The sequence below is a fragment of the Octopus bimaculoides genome, chromosome 5 (assembly GCF_046866305.1).
Source record: "Octopus bimaculoides isolate indiv1 chromosome 5, ASM4686630v1, whole genome shotgun sequence".
NCBI lineage: Eukaryota > Metazoa > Mollusca > Cephalopoda > Octopoda > Octopodidae > Octopus > Octopus bimaculoides.
The window spans coordinates 65,020,386-65,045,058 of record NC_142932.1 but is presented as its reverse complement, the minus strand read 5'-3'; the positions used below and the strand labels follow the sequence as shown (position 1 = coordinate 65,045,058).

General features: G+C 36.8%; 2 protein-coding genes and 1 long non-coding RNA gene across 3 annotated transcripts in view; 2 read left to right on the top strand and 1 right to left on the bottom strand.

The window, feature by feature from the left end:
• LOC149135568 (uncharacterized) overlaps positions 1–24,673 on the bottom strand; it is a 440,654-nt gene that overhangs the window by 350,440 nt on the left and 65,541 nt on the right. The gene's annotated exons all lie outside the window — the stretch shown is intronic.
• The window catches only part of LOC149135569 (myotubularin-related protein 13-like), a 223,748-nt gene that overhangs the window by 135,811 nt on the left and 63,264 nt on the right, over positions 1–24,673 (top strand). Inside the window, exons 12-13 of the mRNA XM_089351883.1 lie at positions 4,753–4,857; positions 13,185–13,339. Coding sequence (XP_089208009.1) covers positions 4,753–4,857; positions 13,185–13,339 — 260 coding nt within the window. The remainder of the gene's footprint in view (positions 1–4,752; positions 4,858–13,184; positions 13,340–24,673) is intronic.
• LOC149135570 (uncharacterized) lies at positions 14,600–16,230 on the top strand. Its single transcript, XM_089352353.1, has 2 exons — positions 14,600–15,818; positions 16,033–16,230. Exons 1-2 carry the CDS (start codon positions 15,474–15,476, stop codon positions 16,054–16,056), a joined length of 369 nt encoding a protein of 122 aa, XP_089208479.1. The 5' UTR covers positions 14,600–15,473; the 3' UTR covers positions 16,057–16,230.

The window sequence follows — 24,673 nt, the reverse complement described above, 5'->3', positions numbered from 1 at the left end:
CTTCGTCACCTTTTCTTTATTAACTGCCTTTAGTAGTTTTTCTGTGCTGCTCTAAGTACTCTACAAGGCTTTTTCTTTCCCTCCGTACATGTTCTTCTATTGCTATTAAACCTCTTCCACCCTGGTCTCTCCTGAATTACAGCCGGTTGATATCAGCCTTTGGATAGTGGGCTCCATACATTGCCAACAACTTCCTAGTTTTTTCTGTCAAGTTTCTTTATTTTGTTCGTGATCCATATCTGATTAAAGGTACTATTGAATTTATTGCTTCAATGAGATTTTTGGAATTCAGCTTTGATTGCAGCAATTTTCTGACTCTCCTAGTGTACTCTATACTGGTAATTTGTTTCATTTCTTCATCTTTTATCTCCCAAGTACTTATACCACTGTCTTTTCTTAATCACTCTCTTTGTTTGCCCATTTGGCAATACAATTCTCTGGCTTCTTTCAAATTTTCCTTGATTCATTTTCAATATAGCACACCTTTATATCGCAAATTCCATACTTACGTCATTTGAGAAAATGCAGATCGTATGTACAAGACTTTCAAGTTGTTTCTCATTTTTGGCATAAACCTTTATGTCATCCATGAAAAGTAGATGATTTATCTGACCATTTCCTTTTCCCAATTCGTAAGCAATTTTCACTTTTTGTAGTATGATAGTGAGCGGTATCATTGCCAGTATGAATGGCAATGGAGATAAGCTATCACCTTGGAATATTCTACATCTGATGTTCACTTTTCAGAGTCTTTGTTTTCCTCCAATCAATTCTGTTTTCCAATGTTTCATGCTTTTATTAAGCATTTTCTCCGTGTTTTTTGCTATTCCAAACATGCTCATCGTTTTACTTATCCAACTGCATAGTATCATGTCATATGCTTTTTTGTAATCCTGTCAATCTGTGTCTGCAATTTCTAATTATCATTTTGTCAACTAATAAGTGATCTTTTGTTGCCCTACTTTGTTTCTTGCATCCTTTCTTTTCTTCTGGAAGTAGATTGTTACTTTCCTGATGGTTGTATAACTCTTCCACCAAGATATCAGTCATAAGCTTCCATATTAGTGGTAGACAGGTTACAGATTGAAAATTTGGTGCCAAGTTCCCTTTCAAGGGATCCTTGAGGCATAGCAGCTTTCATTCATTCGTTATCCAGGCAAGAATGTGACCTTGTTGCAGGCAGTCATCCAGTTGCACAGCTGTTCTTTCATGCAACTGTGTAAAATTCTTCAGCCAATAGCCATGTACTCCATCCAGGCCTGGTCTTCTCTAATTTGCTATTTTTTAAAACTTCTGTCTCACTGGCTTCCTTTTGTTTTGGTACAGTTGCAAATTGTCTTTCCACCTTTGTCAGTCACTCCACACCTTCATGTCTCACCCTTCCCCCAAATTCTTTACTTTCTTCTACATCTGGAATCAGTTCCTGATGTTGGCTTCCCTCTATTTCCTCAAATAGATACCTTCTATTTGATTGGCTGAGTCTATACTGTTTGAAACCTTTGCATCTTGCATCATATCTTTTTAATTTGTCCTTTAATGCTGTCACTTTTTTGTGTCAATTCTTCATGTACTGTTTGTTTTCTCATTTCTTCTAACCTGTACTGTCCATTCAATTTTCTGATTACTGCCTTATTCTTGAGCTCTCCTCTCATTATCCTATTCAATTGTCACAGTTCTTTCCATGTTTTTTCCAGCTTCATTTGTATTCTCATCCTCCAGGTTGGTTCTTTCTTTTCATTTGCTTTTATATCTTCAGTTTTTCGCTTGTAGCCTACTATGTTAGCTACAACATGAGCAGCAATGGTTAACTGGTTTGTTTCACTGATGTTTTCTGTTTTAATGAAGCTTAAAATGTCATTTACTTTGCCTGTGGCTTTCCTCACTTGTTTTCTGTCCATATATCTTATATTTGGTAGTACTTCATTGATCCCATCAGTCATTTTACCTCTCAACATTTCTAAAATCTCTTCATCATTCAAGTCTTGTTCAGTACTTACTGTCACTTGTCCATGTAGATCGTCTTCATTAGTTACTTTATTAGTATTCTCTGGTACTCTGTGGTTTCCATCTGTTTCATGTTTTTCATCTCTTTATTATTATTATTATTATTATTATTATTATTATTATTATTATTATTATTATTATTATCGGCGCGTAAAAAGCACCCACTACACTCTCAGAGTGGTTGGCGTTAGGAAGGGCATCCAGCTGTAGAAACTCTACCAGATCAGATTGGAGTCTGGTGCAGCCATCTGGCTCATCAGTCCCCAGTCAAATTGTCCAACCCATGCTAGCATGGAAAGCAGATGTTAAATAATGATTATTATTATTATTATTATTATTATTATTATTATTATTATTATTATTATTATCATTTTTACTTTTAATCTGCATGTTTGTTACAGTCACTTGCCAAAACACACCCAGTGTCTTGGGGCAAGTGAAAGAGAAGAGATGTTACAGTATGACTGGAAGCTTGAGGAGGGGATGTAGTGAAATGTCTTCATGTAATATAACACAGATATTTAAATGAATAGGGCTTTTTCTAAGGATGTGGGCAGTACTTGTCAGCACAATCTTTTGGATTTCTCTGAGACATGGTTCTCCTGGGATCTTATCTAGATGTTTCTCACATCCATTTTTTTATCATACCTAGGGCACCTACAATAACAGGAACAGTTCTCGCTTTAAGATGCCACATCTTTTGTATTTCAGTTTCCAGGTCCTTATATTTACTTAGTTTGTCAAATTCCTTGACAGATATATTTCTGTCAGTGGGAACACTTACATCTATTAGTGTGCAAGTCTTTTCTTCTCTGTCTTTAATAATTATGCCTGGTTGATTATCCTGGATTGTTCTGTCAGTGTTGGCTGGAAAATCTCAGAGGGTAGTGGAATTTTTACCTTCAACAACTGGCTCAAGATGATGTCCATACCAGTAAGCAGGAGTGCTGATTTTGTAGTGTTTACATATTTTCCAATGTAAATACTGTCCTACCCTGCCATGGTGATTTTTATATTCGTTTGGTGTCAGAACAGGACATCCTGAGACGAGATGGTCTATTGTTTTGTGAAACGTCTCACAGAATCTGCATTTAGGGTCACAGCCTGATTCTTCTTCTTCTTCTTCTTCTTCTTCTTCTTCTTCTTCTTCTTCTTCTTCTTCTTCTTCTTCTTCTTCTTCTTCTTCTTCTTCTTCTTCTTCTTCTTCTTCTTCTTCTTCTTCTTCTTCTTCTTCTTCTTCTTCTTCTTCTTCTTCTTCTTCTTCTTCTTCTTCTTCTTCTTCTTCTTCTTCTTCTTCTTCTTCACATCTCAGCTCTATCCCACAGCTTAGAGATGCAACACTTTTCTCAACACATGGGCTGCTCCAAGTATTGCTGCCAACTGAATACTTCCAATGAAGTTTGGTATTTGCAGCTTTTAATGCCAAAATATTGCTCTTTTTCAGATGATCTCAAGTACACTGATCACAATAGGTGCCACTCTCATTTTTGAGGCTCTCTGAATTCTTTTCACTTCCAGTCCTAGGTCTTGGTACTTCCCAACTTTCTTGTCATTTTGTCTTCAGAATATTCTGAAATGCATGTCCATTCTTTAGACTCCTTTAGTAGGAGAGTGTTATCTGTTTGGTTATATTGCAGCTTTTTGTCTGTGTACATTGGTATATTCCATTTGAATTTCATCCAACCATTTCATCATACCACTTGTGGGAACATTCTAGTTCATACTTCTTGCATGACTCCCAGTGTATTCACACTTCTATTTTGTCATGGCATTTTTGTACTTCTTTTGTACTAGTTTTGAGCATCCATTAATTATATGTCTGATTGTCTCAGATGATTTTTCGCATAGTCTACAGAAAAGTGATACTGCTGTCTTATCAATGCTACACTTGATTTCATTCTTAAAGCTTGTTCTTGAGCAATAAGAATCAGTCCTTCCATCTTCTTTAAAAAGCCATATCATAACCTTCTCCAGGGTTCTTCATCAGCTTCATCCAGTGTTTGTTTGAAAAAGTTTTCTATGTAGGACCTATCTTTCCAATTGATGAGATATTTTCTCTATTAGTCCTCATATTGTAACTCCTGGAGGGTCTCACCTTTGTCACTGATCACCTCACTCAGTGCAGCCTGCAGCATTGTTTCATCATTATTCCTCAGACAGGAGGCATGCAAGGACTTGATCTCCTACACAACACTATCTTCTTTTCCAACCAATCCTCTTCCCTAGGTTAGGAAAGCCTTGCTATGTTAATTCTAGCATGAAGGTACTCATGCATAGCCATTACCTTCCTATCCATGTCGATCAGTTCTTCCTCTGTCCAGTCCACAACTCTTGCATAGTAATGTATCACACCTACAATCCACGTTTTGATGTCTCTAATCTGGTTCCTTCCATTCAGCTTGGATCTACATAGCATTTTAACTCTTCTGGTTTATATTATTATTAGTAGTAGTAGTGATGTTGGTGTTATTATTATTAAGGTGGCAAGTTGGCAGTAATTGTTAGCATGCTGGACAAAATGCTTAGAGGTATTTCGCCTGTTGCTATGGTCTGAGTTCAAATTCCATCGAAGTTGACTTTACTTTTCATCCTTTTGGGGGTCGATAAATTAAGTACCAGTTATGCACTGGGGTTGATATAATCGATTAGCTGCTTCCCCTAAAATTTCAGGCTTTGTGCCTTTAGTAGAAAGGATTGTTATTATTTTTTTTTAATAATTCTGTTGACTTTTGGTGTTCATTTCTGTAGGTTTATGCGACAATGCAGGACCAATTAAAGGAAGAACGTTCAAGCACAAATGATGAGAAAATGATGGCGCATATTAAGGAAATTGCTCAACAATTATACCTGAATGTAAGTTATGTTTGTTGGCATTTATTTCAAGGCTGACTATTCTAGTAGAATCAGATTTGCAAGTTGTACAATCAAAATGCTTTTGTGTTACAGGAGTTATGAGACAGTCACTGGCTGTGTAAGAAGCCAATGGCACTAATAGGCATGGATCACATGATTAGCTTGGGTACTAGTGTGAGATGTAGTGACACGACTAAAACAGAAAAGCAAAAAAAAAAAAAAGTAAATAAAATTCATGAGATACATCCGTGTGTCTTGAGCAGAGGTGAAGATGTTGCTTGGTGGTACAACATGGAGCACAAAGATAGCTGTAGGTGGAATGAAAGGAAGACGTCTAGGTTTGTCTAAAGTAGTGTTGGTGACAATAAGGCCCAGATCAGGTCTGATCCAGTAGACCTATGGTTAGTGTTTTAGCCATGACTATCCCTTCTTGACTGTATTCTGAACAATGTGTCCATTTTTTTAAGATGGTGGAAAATACCTTAAAGGGAATTTGGCTACTATTTCTACCATACAGTAGAGAGTTTCTTTTGAACCAAAAGTAAAATTGATTTTTTTATATGATTTAGTCAGCTGGTGGGGCAGTGATTTGGATTTTTAAGGTCCTCCAAGAACATTGGGTATCTGCTCATTCCATTGGTAGACAGCTCATCTCCCACTAACTTCTGTCTCTTACTTGTGGCTTCACAAACTGTTTGGCTATAGAATACTCAGGGAGACTTGCCCCACACATGGAGAAATTAGATGTCAAAAAGATAATGGAATGATGAGAGATAACCAGTAATATATTGGTGTCAGTTATCAATTTCTTTCCAAAATGGCCATGATTCTGTAAATAGGATCATATTTCTTGATAACTCATTTATTTAATCAACCAAACCTTACTCTCAAAATTGCTGGCTTTGTATCTAATTTAGAAATTATAGAGGGCAGTAGATTGGCGAACTCATTAAAGCATTGGACAACAGTTTTGGGCTATTTATTTGATGCTCTTTTATACCTCTGAGTGGAGGCACAATGGCCCAGTGGTTAGGGAAGCGGACTCATGGTTATAGGATCGCGGTTTCAATTCCAAGACCGGGCGTTGTGAGTGTTTATTGAGCGAAAACACCTAAAATTCCACAAGGCTCCGGCAGGGAATGGTGGCGAACCCTGCTGTACTCTTTCACCACAACTTTCTCTTACTCTTTCTTCCTGTTTCTGTTGTACCTGTATTTCAAAGGGCCAGCCTTGTCACACTCTGTGTCATGCTGAATCTCCCCGAGAACTACATTAAGGGTACATGTGTCTGTGGAGTGCTCAGCCACTTACACGTTAATTTCACAATCCATTGATCGGATTAACTGGAACCCTCATCATCATAACACTTTTGAGTTCAAATCCCACTGAAGTCAATTTTGCAATTTGGGGTTGATAAAATAAAGTGTCTATACTGCTCCTCTCAAAATTGCTGGCCTTTATTATTATTATTATTATTATTATTATTATTATTATTGTTATTATTATTATTATTATTGAGTGAGAGAGGAGCACATGCCATCAAAGTGACACTGGGGTACAAATATATGATAAGGGTACACCAGGCACATGCATCACAACCATATGTATGTGGTATTGTGATCTCATATCAAAATACACTGTGCATGACCTTGCAGGTGGGGCCCAGTTTTCTTCAGGTCAAGTAGCTCATCCCACTGAAAAGGTTTGTTTAAGGATGATGAATGAATCACCCATGTTTCCAGAGGGGAATTATTCAAACACCAAAGAATTTCTCTTAAAACATGGCTTTTATGCTCAACCACTACTTCTGTTCATAATCAGAGATGCACATATTGTCAGCCATTTAGGGACCTGCTCAGTTAGTTAAGGTCAAGCAACTGACAAGCAAATCTGTAGTATTGAGCAGAATATTTGCTGTAGCCCATCTTTTATACATAAGACAAAACATACATAACACTTCCAATCAGTTAAGATTAAAAGCCATGAGAGCTACTGCCTGGTACTGCATCAGAGCATTTATTATTATTATTATTATTATTATTATTATTATTATTATTGAGTGTATTATTATTTACATTGTTGTTTGTTTTATATGAGCTGTTCCAAGTCTCATCCACAGAACAGCAAGTTGGATGTTTTACTATGGATGATATAGCATTGATATATTGTAGAGGAAGGAGATCAGAATCAGAAAACTAAGATTCTGTTGAATTTACAATATTTTTGTTTTAAAAGAGTTTTAAGAGAATTGGATATTTTCAAGTTGACAATGTGAGCAGTATTCATGAAAAGAATTTTTTGTTGTTCTAGTATTTTTAGGTTTCCTGATATTTGGTCATAGTATTTAAGAGTGTTATCCCTAAAGCTCCAGTAATCACAAGTAGAGTTTTTATTCTTAGATGCCACATTTTTGTGATCTCTATTTCAAGGTCCTCATATTTACTTATAAATACATATTGAGATAAAGAAGTGCAACAGCAAGGTTGCTTATGAAACTCTCAAAATCCTAACAGAAACAAAGAAACACACCACTGATATCAATGGGGACAAAACAAGCCTCACAAATGAGAGTGATGTCATCAAAAGATGGTCTAAGTATTGCAAAGACATTTACAATCACAAACTAAAACATGACAGCAATATCCTAGACACTTCTAATAACAACAGTAAGAACGTGGGGACACTCCAATTATCCAGGAAGAAGTTGAAAAAGTAGACTGCATGCTCAAAGATGGGAAATTCTTCGGAATGAATTACATCAGAGGTTCAAAAACATTGCACTAACAATCACCAGTCAGAAGATATGGGAAATGAAGTCATGGCCAAAGGAATGGACCCAATCACTAATGATACCCATTCCCAAGAAAGGCAACTTAAGATTCTGCTAGAATTATAGAACATTCAGCCTAATTAGCCACACTAACAAAGTATTACAAAGAGTTTTGCTAAACAGATTTAAGAGTAAGGCAGAAATCCTTGCAGAACAGGCAGGATTTAGACTCATAAAAGAGTACTGTGAAGCAGATGTTTAATATTTGTCTGTTCACTGAGAAACATCTGCAACACCAAGATCCTGGTTAATAGTAACAACCAAAACACAGCAATCCACCTCATGCTGAATGGAAAGAGACTTAATGAAGTGAACCTTCAAGAACCTAGGATCCACTGACCAAGAATGACAGATCTAAAAGGACTCAGTTTAGTTTCTGCTGTTATGACAAAGCCGAATACCATATGGAAAATCAATTCCTTTAGTTTTCCAACAAGACTCAGAATGTACACTTCAATCCTTCTGTATGAGTGTGTGTGCAAGCTGGACTGTTACAGCAGACATGGAGTGAAGAATCCAGGCATTTTAGCTCAAGTGCTTCAGAAGGCTGCTACACATCTCATGCACAAAACACACAGCTTTATCATGCAGCAAGTCAACAAATATGCTGGCAGACAGGAACTACTTACTCCTTGCACAGGTAAAAAGATGAAAGCTTGCCTGGTACAATTATGTATACTGCCATAAATCCCTGTCCAAAACCATTCTTCAGGGCATGGTAAAAGGAACGGTGAAAGAGAGGCAGACAGAGAAAATTGTGGTTTGACAACATCAAGAGCTGGACAGGTCACAACACAGTGAACCTGCTACACATGACAGAGAACAAAGACAATGTCTGATTATGAAAGCATCCAGAGTGTCACTCCAATAACTGGCTGCGTCAGTTAAAGGATCTTGATGATATATTTGCTTAACATTTTCCTTCAAATGTTTTTACAGAAGTGCTGCAACTTGCTGGGATTGATGTATCTATGCACAGACATGTTTTGTCAATGCGATTTTTTTACCACAATATCTGGTCTATTGACATGCTCAGTTTGAATACTAAAGTTCCAGAGAACGTAATATCTTTAGTTTCTACTACTTTGGCAGGCTTACATTCCCATCAATTCTTCTCTTATGGGAGTACAAACTTATGGCATATGATTCAGTGCAAATACTATGTCATGTCTATCATGGCAATTGATATATTCATTTGAGGCTAACATAGAGCATCCAGAGATGAAGTGGTTAACTACTTCTCTGGTTGTACCACAAAAGTGGCAGGTAAGATCAGCACTGTTTTTTAGAATGCTTGCTTGGTAGTTTTTGGTGGGCAAACACTGATTCTGAGCTGCTAAAATGAAGCCAGAAGTTAGGAATTTTATTGTTCCAAGATGATTTTCATTTCTTGGATTTTCTCATTGCAGTCAGTGATCAACAGGGATATCTTTCCATATTTGTTCTTTAATATATTCAGCCTCTGACTTGTTTATGAATTCAGAGAGCACCACAATTATGTTCTTTTGGGTGTGATTGTATTGATTCCCAAAACTTCTGTACTTACCCCTAGGTTGGTAGGTAGATAGGTAGGTGTGGTTTCAACAGTTACATTAGCTTTTGCAATTTTCCAATAAAATCTTTCAGAATTGTTGTAGAGCATCTTGTTATCTTTGAAAATGTTTGATCTCTTTTTTAGCTTCTTCACCTATGCTGCTTTGATTTGGATAATTTGCTTGAGCATGCAGACATTTCTCTTTCATAACCAAGAAAACATTAAGCATTTCAGCCTGCATTTGTATTGCATAAAAATTCTGAACGCTCTTCAGAACTGATAACAATTACAGAAAATGAACTGTTGAAATATTCACAAGCTACACAACTATGAAAGCTGTAAAGCACAGCTGATACTTTAACAAATGCTGAACACCGCGAATAACTGAATTCATATGCTGTTTAGTATAAAAAAAAACAGTGATGTATGCATTCATTTTTTGAAACAGTTTTTCTCAAAAGCTATCATCACTTCCATAATTGAAAGAAATAGCAGCTCTTGTATTAACCTTCTCAACTAGCTCTCTCAAAGAGCAAACTACAACAAAAACATGTTTTAAATCTTAATACTTTCTTCTATTCTGTCCACTCATTTCTATTCTTGTTGACTTCTATTGAATCTATTTATAGCCTTGAGATACATATCCTCTATGAATCTGTATTCTTATATTCTTATACTTGTTTCAGTCATTTGACTGTAGCCATGCTGGAGCACTGACCTTTGTCAAACAAATTGACCTCAGGACTTTGTAAGCCTAGTACTTATTCTATTGGTCTCTTTTGCCAAATCACTAAGTTATATATATATATATATATATATATATACGAAATCTTTCGAGCGGGATCGTTGCCAGTGCCCCTGGACTGGCTCATGTGCGGGCGACACATGAAATCTTTCGAGCAGGATCGTTGCCAGTGCCCCTGGACTGGCTCTTGTGTAGGTGACACATGAAATGTTTCGAGCGGGATCGTTGCCAGTGCCCATAGACTGGCTCATGTGCGGGAGACACATGAAATCTTTCGAGCGGGATCGATGCCATTGCCCCTGGACTGGCTCATGTGCGGGCGACACATGAAATCTTTCGAGCGAGATCGTTGCCGGTGCCCCTGGGCCGGCTTGCGGGTGACACATGAGGTTTTTCGAGCGGGATCGTTTGCCAGTGCCCCCGGACTGGCTCATGTGCGGGCGACACATGATATCTTTCATGCGAGATCGTTGCCAGTGCCCATGGACTGGCTCTTGTGCGAGTGACACATGAGGTTTTTCGAGCGAGATCGTTGCCGGTGCCCCTGGACTGGCTCTTGTGCGGGTGGCACATAAAAGACACGATTTCGAGCGTGGCCGTTTTCGTGCGGGTGACACGTAAAAGCACCCACTACATTCTCTGAGTGGTTGGCGTTAGGAAGGGCATCCAGCTGTAGAAACTCTGCCAAATTAGATTGGAGCCTGGTGTAGCCATCTGGTTGCACCAGTCCTCAGTCAAATCGTCCAACCCATGCTAGCATGGAAGGCGGACGTTAAACGATGATAATGATGATGATGATACATACATACAACGGGCTTCTTTCAGTTTCCATCTACCAGATCCACTCACAAGGCTTTGGTCAGCCTGAGACTATAGTAGAAGATACTTGCCCAATGTGTCACACAGTGGGACTGAACTGTTAAACTATGTGATTGGGAAGCAAGCTTCTTACCACACAGCCACACCTGCACCTATGTCTGCCAATCTGTTTTTTTTTCTATCTTATTCTGTCTCCTCTTCTCTCATTACTTATGATTACATTCAACACAATTCATAAGAATTATTATTTACACCCACCTACATCTATATAACTAAACAGCTACATGTTTACAAATAGCACTATACAGATCAAACAAAAAAGCACTTTAAGTTGTTGAGATGCATGAAGCTGAGTCATGTAATATATTGTTAGAAACTCATACAATGCCATGCAATATTATCATGTAACAATAAAAACAATAATAATAATCTTAGATAAAGCAGAAAGTAAAATGTGTTTGCCTACCTCTCAGGGACTGCACATGTTTGGATCACTATTAAAGCACACCCTTCATGATAAGGACCACATGCAAGTATATTGGAAATACCTAATAAAGAAGATAGATACCAGATCAGTTGTCACCTGGTAAAAAATGGATTGCATCTCTCAAAGTCAAACCAATCTGGAGTTGAAAAGTGTTATGATGGTTTGATCCCTTCCCAAAACACTGGCATGAAGGCTCCCATTCACAGGATAACTCTGAAGGCTCTTCATCTGGTACTACTAAAACCAGAGTAAAATGGACTAGGGAAAAAAACAAGGATGATCTAGAGGCCTATTATACTGCAATGTACTTTCCCACAAGTGAATCAAATATAGAATATGCATCTTTAAACTGGAGGGAGAAAAACCCTACCAATAGACCAATCAGAGTAATGAATTAGCTAATGTTCACATCACAAAGGAAAAATTGTTGACTGACCTGGATATCCATCAGATTGAGTTACATATACAGACCAATAGTTATACAAATACGAATGCAAATAATGATACAAAACATCTCTCCACTATGGAAGTAGAATCTTGTATAACAAATATCCAAAATAACATACTCAATGAAATTGCCTCTGACGTTGATGTAATTGTGAGTGGTTGCGGTAGAAGTGGAAACAGACACTGAACCTGACAATCTAAAAACAAATATTCTATCAGAGTGGCTGAAAGTCAAACACATCAAACTGAGATATCACAATGATCTTCTCAAAGTGATAGATTAATAGGCAAGGTAAATGCAGTCGTAAGATTCACCTTGAATTAGAATAAATCAGATCTCACCTTGCAGTATAACCTATTTTATAACACAGTTTCCATGAACACTGCACTGTGTGGTGTTTAAGGGAAGAGAAAGATTCAGCATATAAACAGGAAATGAGCATGACAAGAAAGCATTAGAAATAAGATTAGTGTACTCAAATCTGATTTTGAAATACTCAAGATCATGAAGAGTCAAATAAATGTCAAGATATCAAAAATAAAGAAGCTGAAAGGAAATATGCAAAATCAATAAAGCAATTATTTGCTCGACTTTGCTTTTCATCCTTTTGGGATCAATAAGCACCAGTTGAGTACTGGATTCAATGTAATCGATTTACACCCTTCCCCTAAATTGCTGGCCTTGTACCAAAATTTGAAATTATTATTATCATTATTGTTATTTTTATTAAGGCAGCGAGCTGGTAGAATTGTTAGCATGCCAGATGAAATGCTTTGTGATATTTCACTCACCTTTATGTTCTGAGTTCAAATTCCACCGAGATTGACTTTGCCTTTCATCCTTTTGGGGTCAATAAAGTAAGTACCAGTTGAGTAATGGGGTCGATGTAATTGAATTTCCCCCTTCACCAAATTTCAAGCCTTGTGCCTATAGTAGAAAGGATTATTATTATTAAGGTGGTGAGCTGGCAGAAACATTACTGCTCTTGATAAAATGCTTAGTGGCATTTCTGAGTTCCAGTTTTGACTAGGCTGATTTTGACCTTCATCATTTTGGAGGTCAATGAAATAAGTACCAGTAGAGCACAGAAGTCAATGTAATTGTCCAGCCCCTCTCCCAAAATTTAAGGCTTTGTGCTTATAGTAGAAAGGGTTATTATTGTTGTTGTTGTTATCAAAGTAGTGAGCTGGTAGAATTGTTAGCACACTGGACAAAATGCTTAGTGGCAATTTGTCTGTCTTTACTTTCTGGGTTAATTCTGTTGAGATCGATTTTGCTTTTCATCCTTTCAGGGTTGATGAAATAAGTACCAGATGAGCTCTGGGATCAATGTAATCAGCTAGCTCCTTACCTGCCAAATTTGGACAAAGGATTATTATTATGATTTATACAAAAATAGAAACCTTGTTGCTTAAATATTTTAAATGCTATATTTTAATTGACCAAAAATATAAATTTCCCCAGGAAAACCCCAACTCGCAGCCATACGTGCCTAAATTTCCCAAACCAACAGAAGGTGCCTATTCACGGATACACCAAATGCCCTTTCCAAAGCTAGATGGTTCCATCATTCTGAATATAATTCAAGAAGGAGTGGCTAAGCACAATCTTAATAACAAGTAAGTAATATTTTTTTCTATTCCAACTAATTTATAAAATCAAACCAATTACAAAGACTTCAGTCATCTTTTATATTTTATTAGCGTTTTGGAAAAAAAAAAAAAAAAATCTACTCTTAAGAAGGTGAAATAACAAGACATGTAGATATATTGATGTTTGTCATCTCACTAAGCTTTTTTAACTTTCTGCAAGGTTGAGCAATGCGCATAGCCTATGAACAGGCTCTCACAGACTGGTGATGTCAGTGTCATTAATGTTTCTGCTGAACCATTGATATGAGTGCTATTTGTGTTTGCTTGCAATTGAGAGAGATAATATTAGCATGGCCCTTATTATTGGAAGGTACTTTTGAGATCCTTGTATAGTGTTACAGTCTCTCTTTTATGTGTGTGTGCGTACATATTTTTAATTATTTTTAGAAATTGTTTTTGTTAAATGTTTGCTTTGTAGTATCTAGTTTAACATATTTCCTCCTAACAAATAATTTTATTTCTTTAATGAATTCCAGTTTTTTTTCTTTTGTATTGTCACTGAGCATGTCTAACCTATTTACTAATACTTTACCATTTCTTACATACTTTTATTTCTATAATGTCTTCATACCAACCTACTAGTTTCACAGGATCAAAGGTGCAGAGTAATGGAAGTTATTCATTCCATTCGCCATCCACTTCAATAAACCTAGAAATGTAGAAAGTATTGTCATTTTGATTGATATCCTCCAATATATGACTTGTTGGAAAGACAAATGGTAAAATTGTCCTTGGTGGGATTTGAACTACCACAATTAACTTTATTGAGTCTGTTAATCCAACAAAACAGATAACATTGCTAAACATGATAACTAGTTTTCCTCCATTTTCTCAGTTATTTCTTGGGTAATTTAAGGGACATTTTTAATAATTTCTTAAACTATCACCTGATAGTATATGATGTTCAGAGATACACTGTTAAGGGAGCTCAGAGTGATTGCTTTTGTAGATTTAACCCATAACCTAATAATATAATTAATGTCAAGGGAATTCTTAATGAATTAATTCATAATAACAGTAATGATGATCATTAGATTAAGCTTCATTAATTCTAATTTTCTAATTTAGGAAGTGTTTTTTTTAATTACTCTGACAGTCCCAACATCTTTCTTTCCCCTAACCATTCCTGTTGATGAAATCTTTTGTTCCCATACTCCCATTATTTAGTGATTGGTTATGTGAAATATGTTTTGGTAATTTATATGCTATTTCTGTTTTGCATTCTAGAAATGCTGCTAATTCCACAATTTTGTATACTATATCTACACAGATTTGGCATTTTAAAGTAATCTTCTTTGCTGAGATTACACTAGCTATCACCTGTGAATGAGTTTGGCTTGATAACTATTACCATGCTTTTGCTAATTGTTTTAGAGGTTTATTTAGTCATGAATAGATAAAGACAGATATCCTCTCAACACCTCTATCCTTTGAGCCAGTGGGATCATCTAGGATCTACAGCTGGAGAGCAAGAGAGCTTCACTAGTTGGCTTTTCAGTTGAGTAAAATGAAGAAATGTAAAATGAAGTACCTTACTTAAGGAGACAACATGCCACCTGATCCAAGAATTGAACCCATGGCATTATGATCATGAACAGAACACCTTAACCACTTGACAGCTATTGTGGCAAGAGTCATTGGCACTACTGGGGGATTGGAAGAATGCACTAGCCAAACTCTTATAAAGAGTAGCATATTGGTTGAGACAAGGTGTAAGTAGAGGTCATTGAGTCAGTGTGTTAGTTCTCCATTGAACTTGCACCGGACCCGGTGTGTTAGTGTAAACTGAACTTGCACTGAACCCATAGTTTGTCATAATGGTAGTTGTTTGAATTACTGTGTGTTGGTCCCATCACTAGAATGTGATAGGGGTTTTATTCTCCTGCACACGATATATTGGATGCAACTGTGCAGTGTTAACTAACTACAGGAGAGGTATTTTTGAAGTTAAAAAATTGCACTAAAGTCCGTTCAAGCAAACTAACAAGAGTGCTTAGTACAACAAAAACAAGAGTGCCGTGTGCAACGAACAATACTACCTAAGAGCCAAGCAACAATCAAGATATAAAAGTGGCAACAAGATATTCAAGGCTTGCATCAGATGTTAAAATTTTTTTTTGGTACAAAATCAAAGAAAAAAATCTTTAACATGGAAGACTTATTGGTTTGCATGGTGCAGTTGCAACAGCAGCTACAACAGCAACAACAACAATACCAACAGTTACTGGAAGTAATGTTGAAGAAATTTGAAAATACTTCAGGTTTGTTCTCATCAGACAGTGTGACTAACTCATTTGGAGAATTTATCTATAACCCAGAAGGTACTACTTATTCTGCTTATTTTAGAAGATACAAAGAAATCTTCAAAGATGAATGTAAAAATTGGAATGATGATAAGGTGCTGAACACAAAAAATACTATAATCATATTTTGCCGAAGAAACCAGGTGAGATTTGTTTCAATGAAACAATTAATTTGTTATTGAAAATTTTCAGTGAAAGAACTTACCTATTCAATATTCATTGGCAGTGTTTAAATTTAATTAAAAAATATGATGAAGATTTCATCACTTATGCTGGGGTTGTTAACAGAGAGTGTGAAAAATTCAAATTAAATGAATTAACCCTGGATTTATTCAAATGTCTAATTTTTGTTCAAAGGTTAAATGCAAGAAAAGATGCTGATTTATGTTCCCGTATATTAGCAGAATTAGAACAGGCCCAAAAATTAACTCTACAGGCTGTGGCTGAAGAATGCCAGAGGATTATAAATTTAAGATAACGTAGATAAAATATGAGGAAAAAGTTTGCTGTCAGATACATGTGTGTTAACCTGAAATGGATAAGAAAAAGGAAAAATGAACGTCAAGACCAAATCCATGTTATGGGTGTGAAGGTTTATATTTTAGAAGTAATTGTCCTTTTAAAAATCATAAAGTTTTGAGTGTGGAAAAATTGAACATAAAAGCTCATATTATATAGCGAAACAAAAGAAGGGGTCAAAAAAAAAAAAGAAAAGATGCTAGAAAGAATGTATTGTTAACAAAAATTCTAAGCGAGGCTCAGAAGAGAAAATTTGTGTCCATAAAAATGAATAATGTGAATATCATGTTACAGTTGGACACAAGCAGTGATATCATGATAATTAAGACAGATACATGGAGAAAAATAGGGAAATCTAGATTAAAGGAAACTTAGAAAATTGCATGAGGTGTTTCAGGAAAAAAATTGCATTTTATGGGCAAAATGATAAGTGATGTTACATTTCATGGAAAAACCTTGAAAGCCAAAAATTTTGTGTTGAAAAATACAACAAATTTATTTGGAACAGATTGGATAGAACTATTTAACTTATGGGACCTCCCCATAAATATCTTTTGTAAAAATGTGAATGGTTCTTCCGCCAGTACAAATAAGGTGTTGGAAGATTTGAAAAAAGAATTAAAATATAAAAATATAATTTTCAACAGAGAGAATTTATCAAAATAGAAAACAAATGAAGTTTGAATTTTAAAAATAATAGGATCGACCACTCACGACTAGCTAGCGCGGACTTTCGAGTAATAGATAGATAGATAGAGAGAGAGAGACAGACAGACATATAGCTCCCTCCGGCCAGTCATGGTATTAGCTGTCAGTAGCCAAAGAATCGACAGGCCAGCAACAGGCAGGCAGACAGACAGATACTTCACTAGCAGTGAGCACTTTCACTTCTGACAGCTAATAGCATGATAGTGCCCATAATTATATATGTATGTATGCACACGCACACACACACACACACACACACACATGTGTGTGTGTGTGTGGATGCACCATCATATATGTTCGTATTTATAACAAAGTTCATGATGTAAATAGGAACGGATTTTGAAACAGCTGTACCCTCTACAAAAATATTAAACTGTATTTTTTTACTGCCCCCCCCCATCCCAGTTATGAACAGCTTAGTCTAAAGTGAAACTCAGTGTAAACTAACAACTTTTGATATAATAGATATATTTATCCACTATTTCAGATAATGGTGGCACTATGTGTGGTAAGAAGCTTGCTTCCCAACCACATGGTCCTGGGTTCAGTCCCAATGCATGGAACCTTGGGAAAATGTCTTCTGCTATAGCCTCGGGCTGACCAATGCCTTGTGAGTGGATTTGGTGGATGGAAACTGAAAGAAGCCTGTCACACACACACGCACACACACATATATGCATATATTTATGTATGTTTGTCTTTCTACCATCACTTGACAACTGGTGTGTTTATATCCCCGTAACTTAGCGGCTCAGCAAAAGGGGTTCGATAGAATAAGTACTAGGCTTACAAAGAATAAGTCCTGAGGTCCATTTCTTCCACTAAAACCCTTTATGGTGGTGCTCCTGCATGGTTGCAGTCAAATGACTGAAATAAGTAAAAGAATAAAAGAATATTTTACAACTCTTGCATTATGATAAAACACATAAGAAATATGTACTTTATAATAATGTATTATGTAGTTCTGTAGTTTAATGTTACTTGACATAAAAAAATTTATATATATATACACACACATATATATATATTAGCATAAATCTTTAATTAAATATATTCAATGAGAATATTATATACTGAATTTATATTGAGTGTTCTATTGTATCAAAGTATTAATACTATTAAAGTATTTATGTGTTTAATACAAGTGATTATACATATTTTATACTATATTATTATTAATATCAGGAAATCAATATTAGAAAATTCTTCAGAAAGATATGTGTGTAAAATAATTGTTGTATTGCAGGAGTGGCTGTGTGGTAAGTAGCTTGCTTACCGGCCATATGGTTCCGGGTTCATTCCCACTGCATGGGACCTTGGGCAAGTGTCTTCTACTATAGCCTCAGGCCGACCAATGCCTTGTGAGTGGATTTGGTAGACGGAAACTGAAGGAAGTCCGTTGTATATATGTATTTATATATATGTATGTGTGTGTATATGTTTGTGTGTCTGTGTTTGTCCCCCAACCATCGCTTGACAACCGATGGTGGTGTGTTTATGTTCCCGTAACTTAGCGGTTCAGCAAAAAAGACAGATAGAATAAGTACTAGGCTTACAAAGAATAAGTCCTGGGGTCGATTTGCTCGACTAAAGGCAGTGCTCTAGCATGGCCGCAGTCAAATGACTGAACAAGTAAAAGAGTATATGTAAATATGTATAAGTATAAATATATAATAATCAATATGACAGTTTAAAAGTTTTGAATTAAGTTTTTAAAGCATCTTACGATCATTTCGCAGAAGTGTTGTTCCTATAATGGAATCCTATATTGATAAGCATTTATAGACAACTCTTCTGCTCTTCAGAGATATAAACTTTGAATTTTGTATAATTTATCGAATGGTAATTTTTTAAAATATGGAGTTATATGATAAAATGGTGTTTGTTTGAAATATAAATTAAGAATTAAAAATTACTGCTTTTGATTTTGGTAAGTACACTTTAGTATGAGAGTCTTTAAATCCATATATGCTTCCTTGGTAGGTCTTCTGTAATAATCCATAATAGTTATGTGTAAAATCCATTATATTATCCTGTATTCCAAATATAGTTCATAGACTTAAATAATATAGAAGAATGGAGTCCTATATTGATAAGCATTTATAGATAACTTTTCTGCTCTTCAGAAATATCAAATGTGAAATTTGTATAATTTAACGAATGGTAGTTTTTAAAAAAAATTTGAAGTAATATGGGAAAATGGTGTTTGTTTGAAATATAAATTAAAAATTACTGCTTTTGATTTTGTTAAGTACACTTTAGTATGAGAATCTTTAAGTTCATATATGCCTCCTTGGTAATTCTTCTGTAGTAATTCATAATAATTATGTATAAAATCCATTACATTGTCCTAATATTGACTTCCTGATATTAATAATAATAATATATAAAATATATATATATATTAGCAGAAACACCCATCACTGAGTGGGTTGCAAAAAGCTGCTAAAATTGTACAATGAATATTGAAAGTTATTCACTTAGATTGTATTGAACATATATAGAAGAAATGATTGTTAACTTTCATGTAGATGATAGATTTGTATCCTTCTGGCCAACATATAGGAAATGAATGTCAACTTTCTTGTAGACTATAGAGCTGTTTCTTTCTGGCCAATAGCTTCATGGGTGCATATAAACTTCTGATCTATGATCTCTAGTATGTCAGTCTATAAATGAAGCAAACATCACACACACACTTTGGCTTATGTGTAGTACAAGGTAACTAAATAAAAGTTAGGGCAAAACTAAAAACATATGTACTATAATTTATTGAACCTAAGCATTACAATAAACAAAAATACAAAGAGCTTTTCTTAGATGGATAGCCTGGTGGTTTGAAGACATAAATATAAAACAAACAAAAACAATATAATAATGCTATTAACGTGCACACAAAAATTTAATAGGAATATATAGTAACAATTTATCTCATAGAATAATGGAGACAATTGAAGATCAAACATCGTAAAACATGAAAAATAGACCATGAATAATTTTCTGTTTTTAGCTTTCCCAGAACTTTCATTTAGTTTTGTTGTATCTGGGGAGAATCATTCTGTTTTGCTGCCTTATTAACACTAACCGGTTTGATTTTCATTCATTTTTTTTTCTTCTAAAATCTTCATTGCTTCTCGCAACATCTTCAATAGTTGTTGACTATGTCTGTTTTCAGAGCTGCGTTTCTTTTGTTTTTGTTTGTTTGCTTGTGCGCATGTGTGTGGACCAGTGTGCATGTGTATACATGTGTGTGTATGCATGCATATATATATATGTATGTATGTGTGTACATATGTATGTATTCTGAATATTCATGTGTTTCTGTGTGCATGTTTGTGTTTGTATGTATTTTATCTCCCTTAGACCTGACATTTTTCAGTGGGGACTCCACTATGTGCAGCATTTTGGAAAAGGACCCATAGCTCCCTTAGAGGGACACCTAGAGACTCAGGACCACTTCCATTGTCTTCCTTGGAAAATTTTACACAAGAATTAACTTCTAGTTTTTTATAGATGCTATAGCCTTTTTTCCTATAAATCAACAGACAGATACATAGACAAACGTTCATCTTTACTATGTATATATATATATATATATATATATATATATATATAAGTATTATAGGTGTTATATATAGGTATTATATGGTTGTGTGGTAAGAAGTTTGCTTCCCAACAACATGGTTTTGGGTTCAGTCCTCTGTGTGGCACTTTGGGCAAGTGTCTTCTACTATAATTTGGGGCCAACCAAAGTTTTGTGAGTAGGTTCAGTAGACAGAAACTGAAAGAAGCTTGTTGTATATGCATATATATCTGTGTTTGTGTTATTTCTTTACTACCCATAAGGGGCTACACACAGAGGGGACAAACAAGGACAGACAAACGGATTAAATCGATTATATCGATCCCAGTGCGTAACTGGTACTTATTTAATCGACCCCGAAAGGATGAAAGGCAAAGTTGACCTCGGTGGAATTCGAACTCAGAACGTAGCGGGCAGACGAAATACTGCTAAGCATTTCACCCGGTGTGCTCACGGTTCTGCCAGCTCGCCGCCATATCTGTGTGTGTGTGTGTATGTCTTTGTGTCTGTGTTTCTTCCCCACTACCACTTGACAATCAGTGCTGGTATGTTTACATTTCTGTAATAAGTACCAGGCTTAAAAAAGGAAAAGTAAGTGCTGGAGTCTATTTATTCGACTATGATTCTTCAAGAAATGGCTGCAGTCTGAAACAAACAATATATTTATGTGTGTGCGTCAGAAGGGAAGCTAGGTGACAGGTTTATTTAGCCAGAGGGGAAGCAGATAAGAAAAGATTTGCCAATGTTCTGCGCCGTGAGGACCAAAGACTCGAGGTATTTTGTGTTGCAAGACAGTGTAGGAGAGAGAATAGTGATGTAGGAAAGAAATGTGTTCGCATGGATGATGGTATGCTTGCACTAAATGAGGCTGCAAAGAAAGAGGTCTGGAGATGCCACTACGATAGATTGCTTAATAAAGAGAATGAATGGGAGAAAGAGAGCCTGCCGTATGTCGACCCAACAGAGGGACCAGCTATCCGAGTTGACAGTACCAGGGTAGATAAAGCAATTAAGAGTATGAAGACAGGGAAAGCCCCCGGCCCATCAGGAATCACTGCAGAGATGCTCAAAATATCTGGCAGTGTTGGCTACAGCCTAGTCACCCGTATTACGAACCAGGTGATACACGAAGGAGTCATACCCAATGACTGGTGTAGCAGCACCATAGTAAACTGCTACAAAGGTAAAGGTGACGCTTTAGACACTAATAATTACAGAGGCATCAAGCTGTTAGATCAGGTTATGAAAGTTACGGAGAGGGTCATAGCCCAACTAATTAGGGAGCAAATCAATTTAGATGAGATGCAGTTTGGGTTCGTGCCAGGTAAAAGCACCACTGATGCCATATTTCTAGTGAGACAGCTGCAGGAGAAATATCTAGCCAAGGATAAACCTCTGTACCTGGCCTTCGTTGACATGGAGAAAGCCTTTGACAGGGTCCCCCGATCCCTTATCTAGTGGTCAATGAGGAAACTTGGGATAGAAGAATGGTTAGTGAGAGCTGTGTGAGCCATGTACAGAGATGCTGTCAGTAAGGTGAAGGTTGGAAATGAGTACAGTAATGAATTCCGGGTAGAGGTAGGGGTCCACCAAGGTTCCGTCCTCAGCCCCCTCCTATTTATCATAGTCCTCCAGGCGATCACAGAGGAATTCAAGACAGGTTTCCCCTGGGAGCTCCTCTATGCTGATGACCTTGCACTAATTGCACAGTCACTATCAGAACTAGAGGAGAAGTTTAAGGTGTGGAAGCAAGGACTAGAATCGAAGGGCCTTAGAGTCAACCTAGCAAAAACCAAAATCCTAATAAATAGGAAGGTAGATAAAACACAAAGCCCTTCAGGTAGATGGCCCTGCTCAGTATGCAGTAAAGGAGTAGGTAGTAACTCTATAAGATGTACCCGGTGCAAGCTATGGACACATAAGAGGTGCAGCAATATCAAAGGCAGATTAACTACAAAGTTAGTCTTTGTATGTGGCAGATGTTCAGGTGCAATAAACACTGTAAACAAACAGGAAACAACTTCTATCTCATTCCAGGGAGAAAAACTAGAGGTAGTTGATAGCGTCCGCTATCTGGGTGACCAAGTTAGTAGTGGGGTGGGTGCGCTGAAAGTGTAACTGCTAGAATAAGAATAGCCTGGGCCAAGCTTAGAGAGCTCTTACTTCTGCTGGCGACAAAGGGACTCTCACTCAGGGTAAAAGGCAGACTGTATGACGCATGTGTACGAACAGCCATGCTACATGGCAGTGAAACATGGGCTGTGACTGCTGAGGACATGCGTAAGCTCGCAAGGAATGAAGCCAGTATGCTCCGCTGGATGTGTAATGTAAATGTGCATACCCGTCAGAGTGTAAGTATCTTGAGAGAAAAGCTGAACATAAGAAGCGTCACTAGTGGTGTGCAAGAAGACGATTGCGCTGGTTTGGACATGTGGTGAGAATGAATGAGGATAGCTGCTTGAAAAAGTGCCACTCCCTAACAGTTGAGGGAACCCGTGGAAGAGGTAGGCCCAGGAAGACCTGGGCTGAGGTGGTGAGGCAAGACCTTCGAACATTGGGCCTCACCGAGGTGATGACTACTGACCGAGACCTTTGGAAATGTGCTGTGCGTGAGAAGACCCGGCAAGCCAAGTGAGAACGTTGCCAGTGCCCCTGGACTGGCTCTTGTGCGGGTGGCACATAAGATGTACCAACCTGAGCGTGACTGTTGCCAGTACCGCCTGACTGGCCTTGTAGAGTTTTCGAGCGAGATCGTTGCCAGTGCCCCTGGACTGGCTCTTGTGCGGGTGGCACATAAAAGACACCATTTCGAGCGTGGCCGTTTTCGTGCGGGTGACACGTAAAAGCACCCACTACACTCTCTGAGTGGTTGGCGTTAGGAAGGGCATCCAGCTGTAGAAACTCTGCCAAATTAGATTGGAGCCTGGTGTAGCCATCCGGTTGCACCAGTCCTCAGTCAAATCGTCCAACCCATGCTAGCATGGAAAGCGGACGTTTAAACGATGATGATGATGATGATGTGTGTGTGTGTGTGAGAGAGAGAGAGATAGAGAGACCTTACATTATCTTCACAAGGGCAGCTGTGATATTTATGGTCTGCAGCTTAGCTGTTAACGATGTGAAAACCAGTGGAATGAAGTACCTTACTTGAAAATAAGGATTGGAGTCAGAGAAAGCATCTGATCATAGAAGACTGTCTCAAAAAGTATTGCCTAACTCCTACTAGCAAGGAAGATGTGGATGTGAAAGCAATGAACAACTGCACTAATACTAAGAGCTTCAAATAAAAGTGCACTGCTGTTGCTGCAGCATTTCTGGCTTTGGAGACCTGCTATAGATCATTGTAAAGTTCTGAAACATGGTACCAAAGATATATATATATATATATATATAAAAATGAGAATGTGTGTCTGTCTGTCTGTCTGTCTGTCTGTGTGAATCCCTAAAACTCGAGAACTACGCAACCAATTTCATTGAAATTTTACACATGCCTTACTTAGGGTTCCAGTTGTGTTTTAGTCAAAAAAAATTATTAACTTCTTGCAGAGTTCGAGCACACGGCAACATAATATCTCCTCCACTATTTAAGTATTACGTGTCAAAAGTGAAACAAAAACACTCATGTCAAATACTTTCACTTTAAAAATGAAACTATTCCACTAACTGAAACAATCACATTTCGATACTGTAGTGACAGATACTTTCACAGAGAGAGAAAGAGAGAGACAGAAAGAGAGAGAGAGAGACAGAAAGAGAGAGAGAGAGAGATGTATATGTATACATATACATGTATATGTACACCATTTCGATACTGTAATGACAGATACTTTCAGAGAGAGAAAGAGAGAGAGAGATGTATATGTATACATATAGATGTACACGTATATGTATATATATATAGATCTATACATACATGTATATGTATACATATGTGTAGATGTATATATATATATATAGATGTACATGTAATATGTACACATATATACATATATACATGCATACAGATATCTATACATATATACACCCATCACACACACATACACATGCACACAAACACACACATTAATCATTTGTTTTCTTATCCAAAACTACGTCAAAAGTACTGAATGGATCTTTATGAAATTTGGAAATTATATTCTTTGCATAACGGCCATAACTCCCATGAAAATTCATATATTTTTGATGTTG

Coding starts and splice junctions, on each gene's coding strand:
- LOC149135570 (XM_089352353.1), top strand. CDS start 15,474: ATGTTAAAATTTTTTTTTGGTACAAAATCAAAGAAAAAAATCTTTAAC. Junction 15,819..16,032: donor TATTTTGCCGAAGAAACCAG/GTGAGATTTGTT, acceptor TTTTGTTCAAAG/GTTAAATGCAAGAAAAGATG.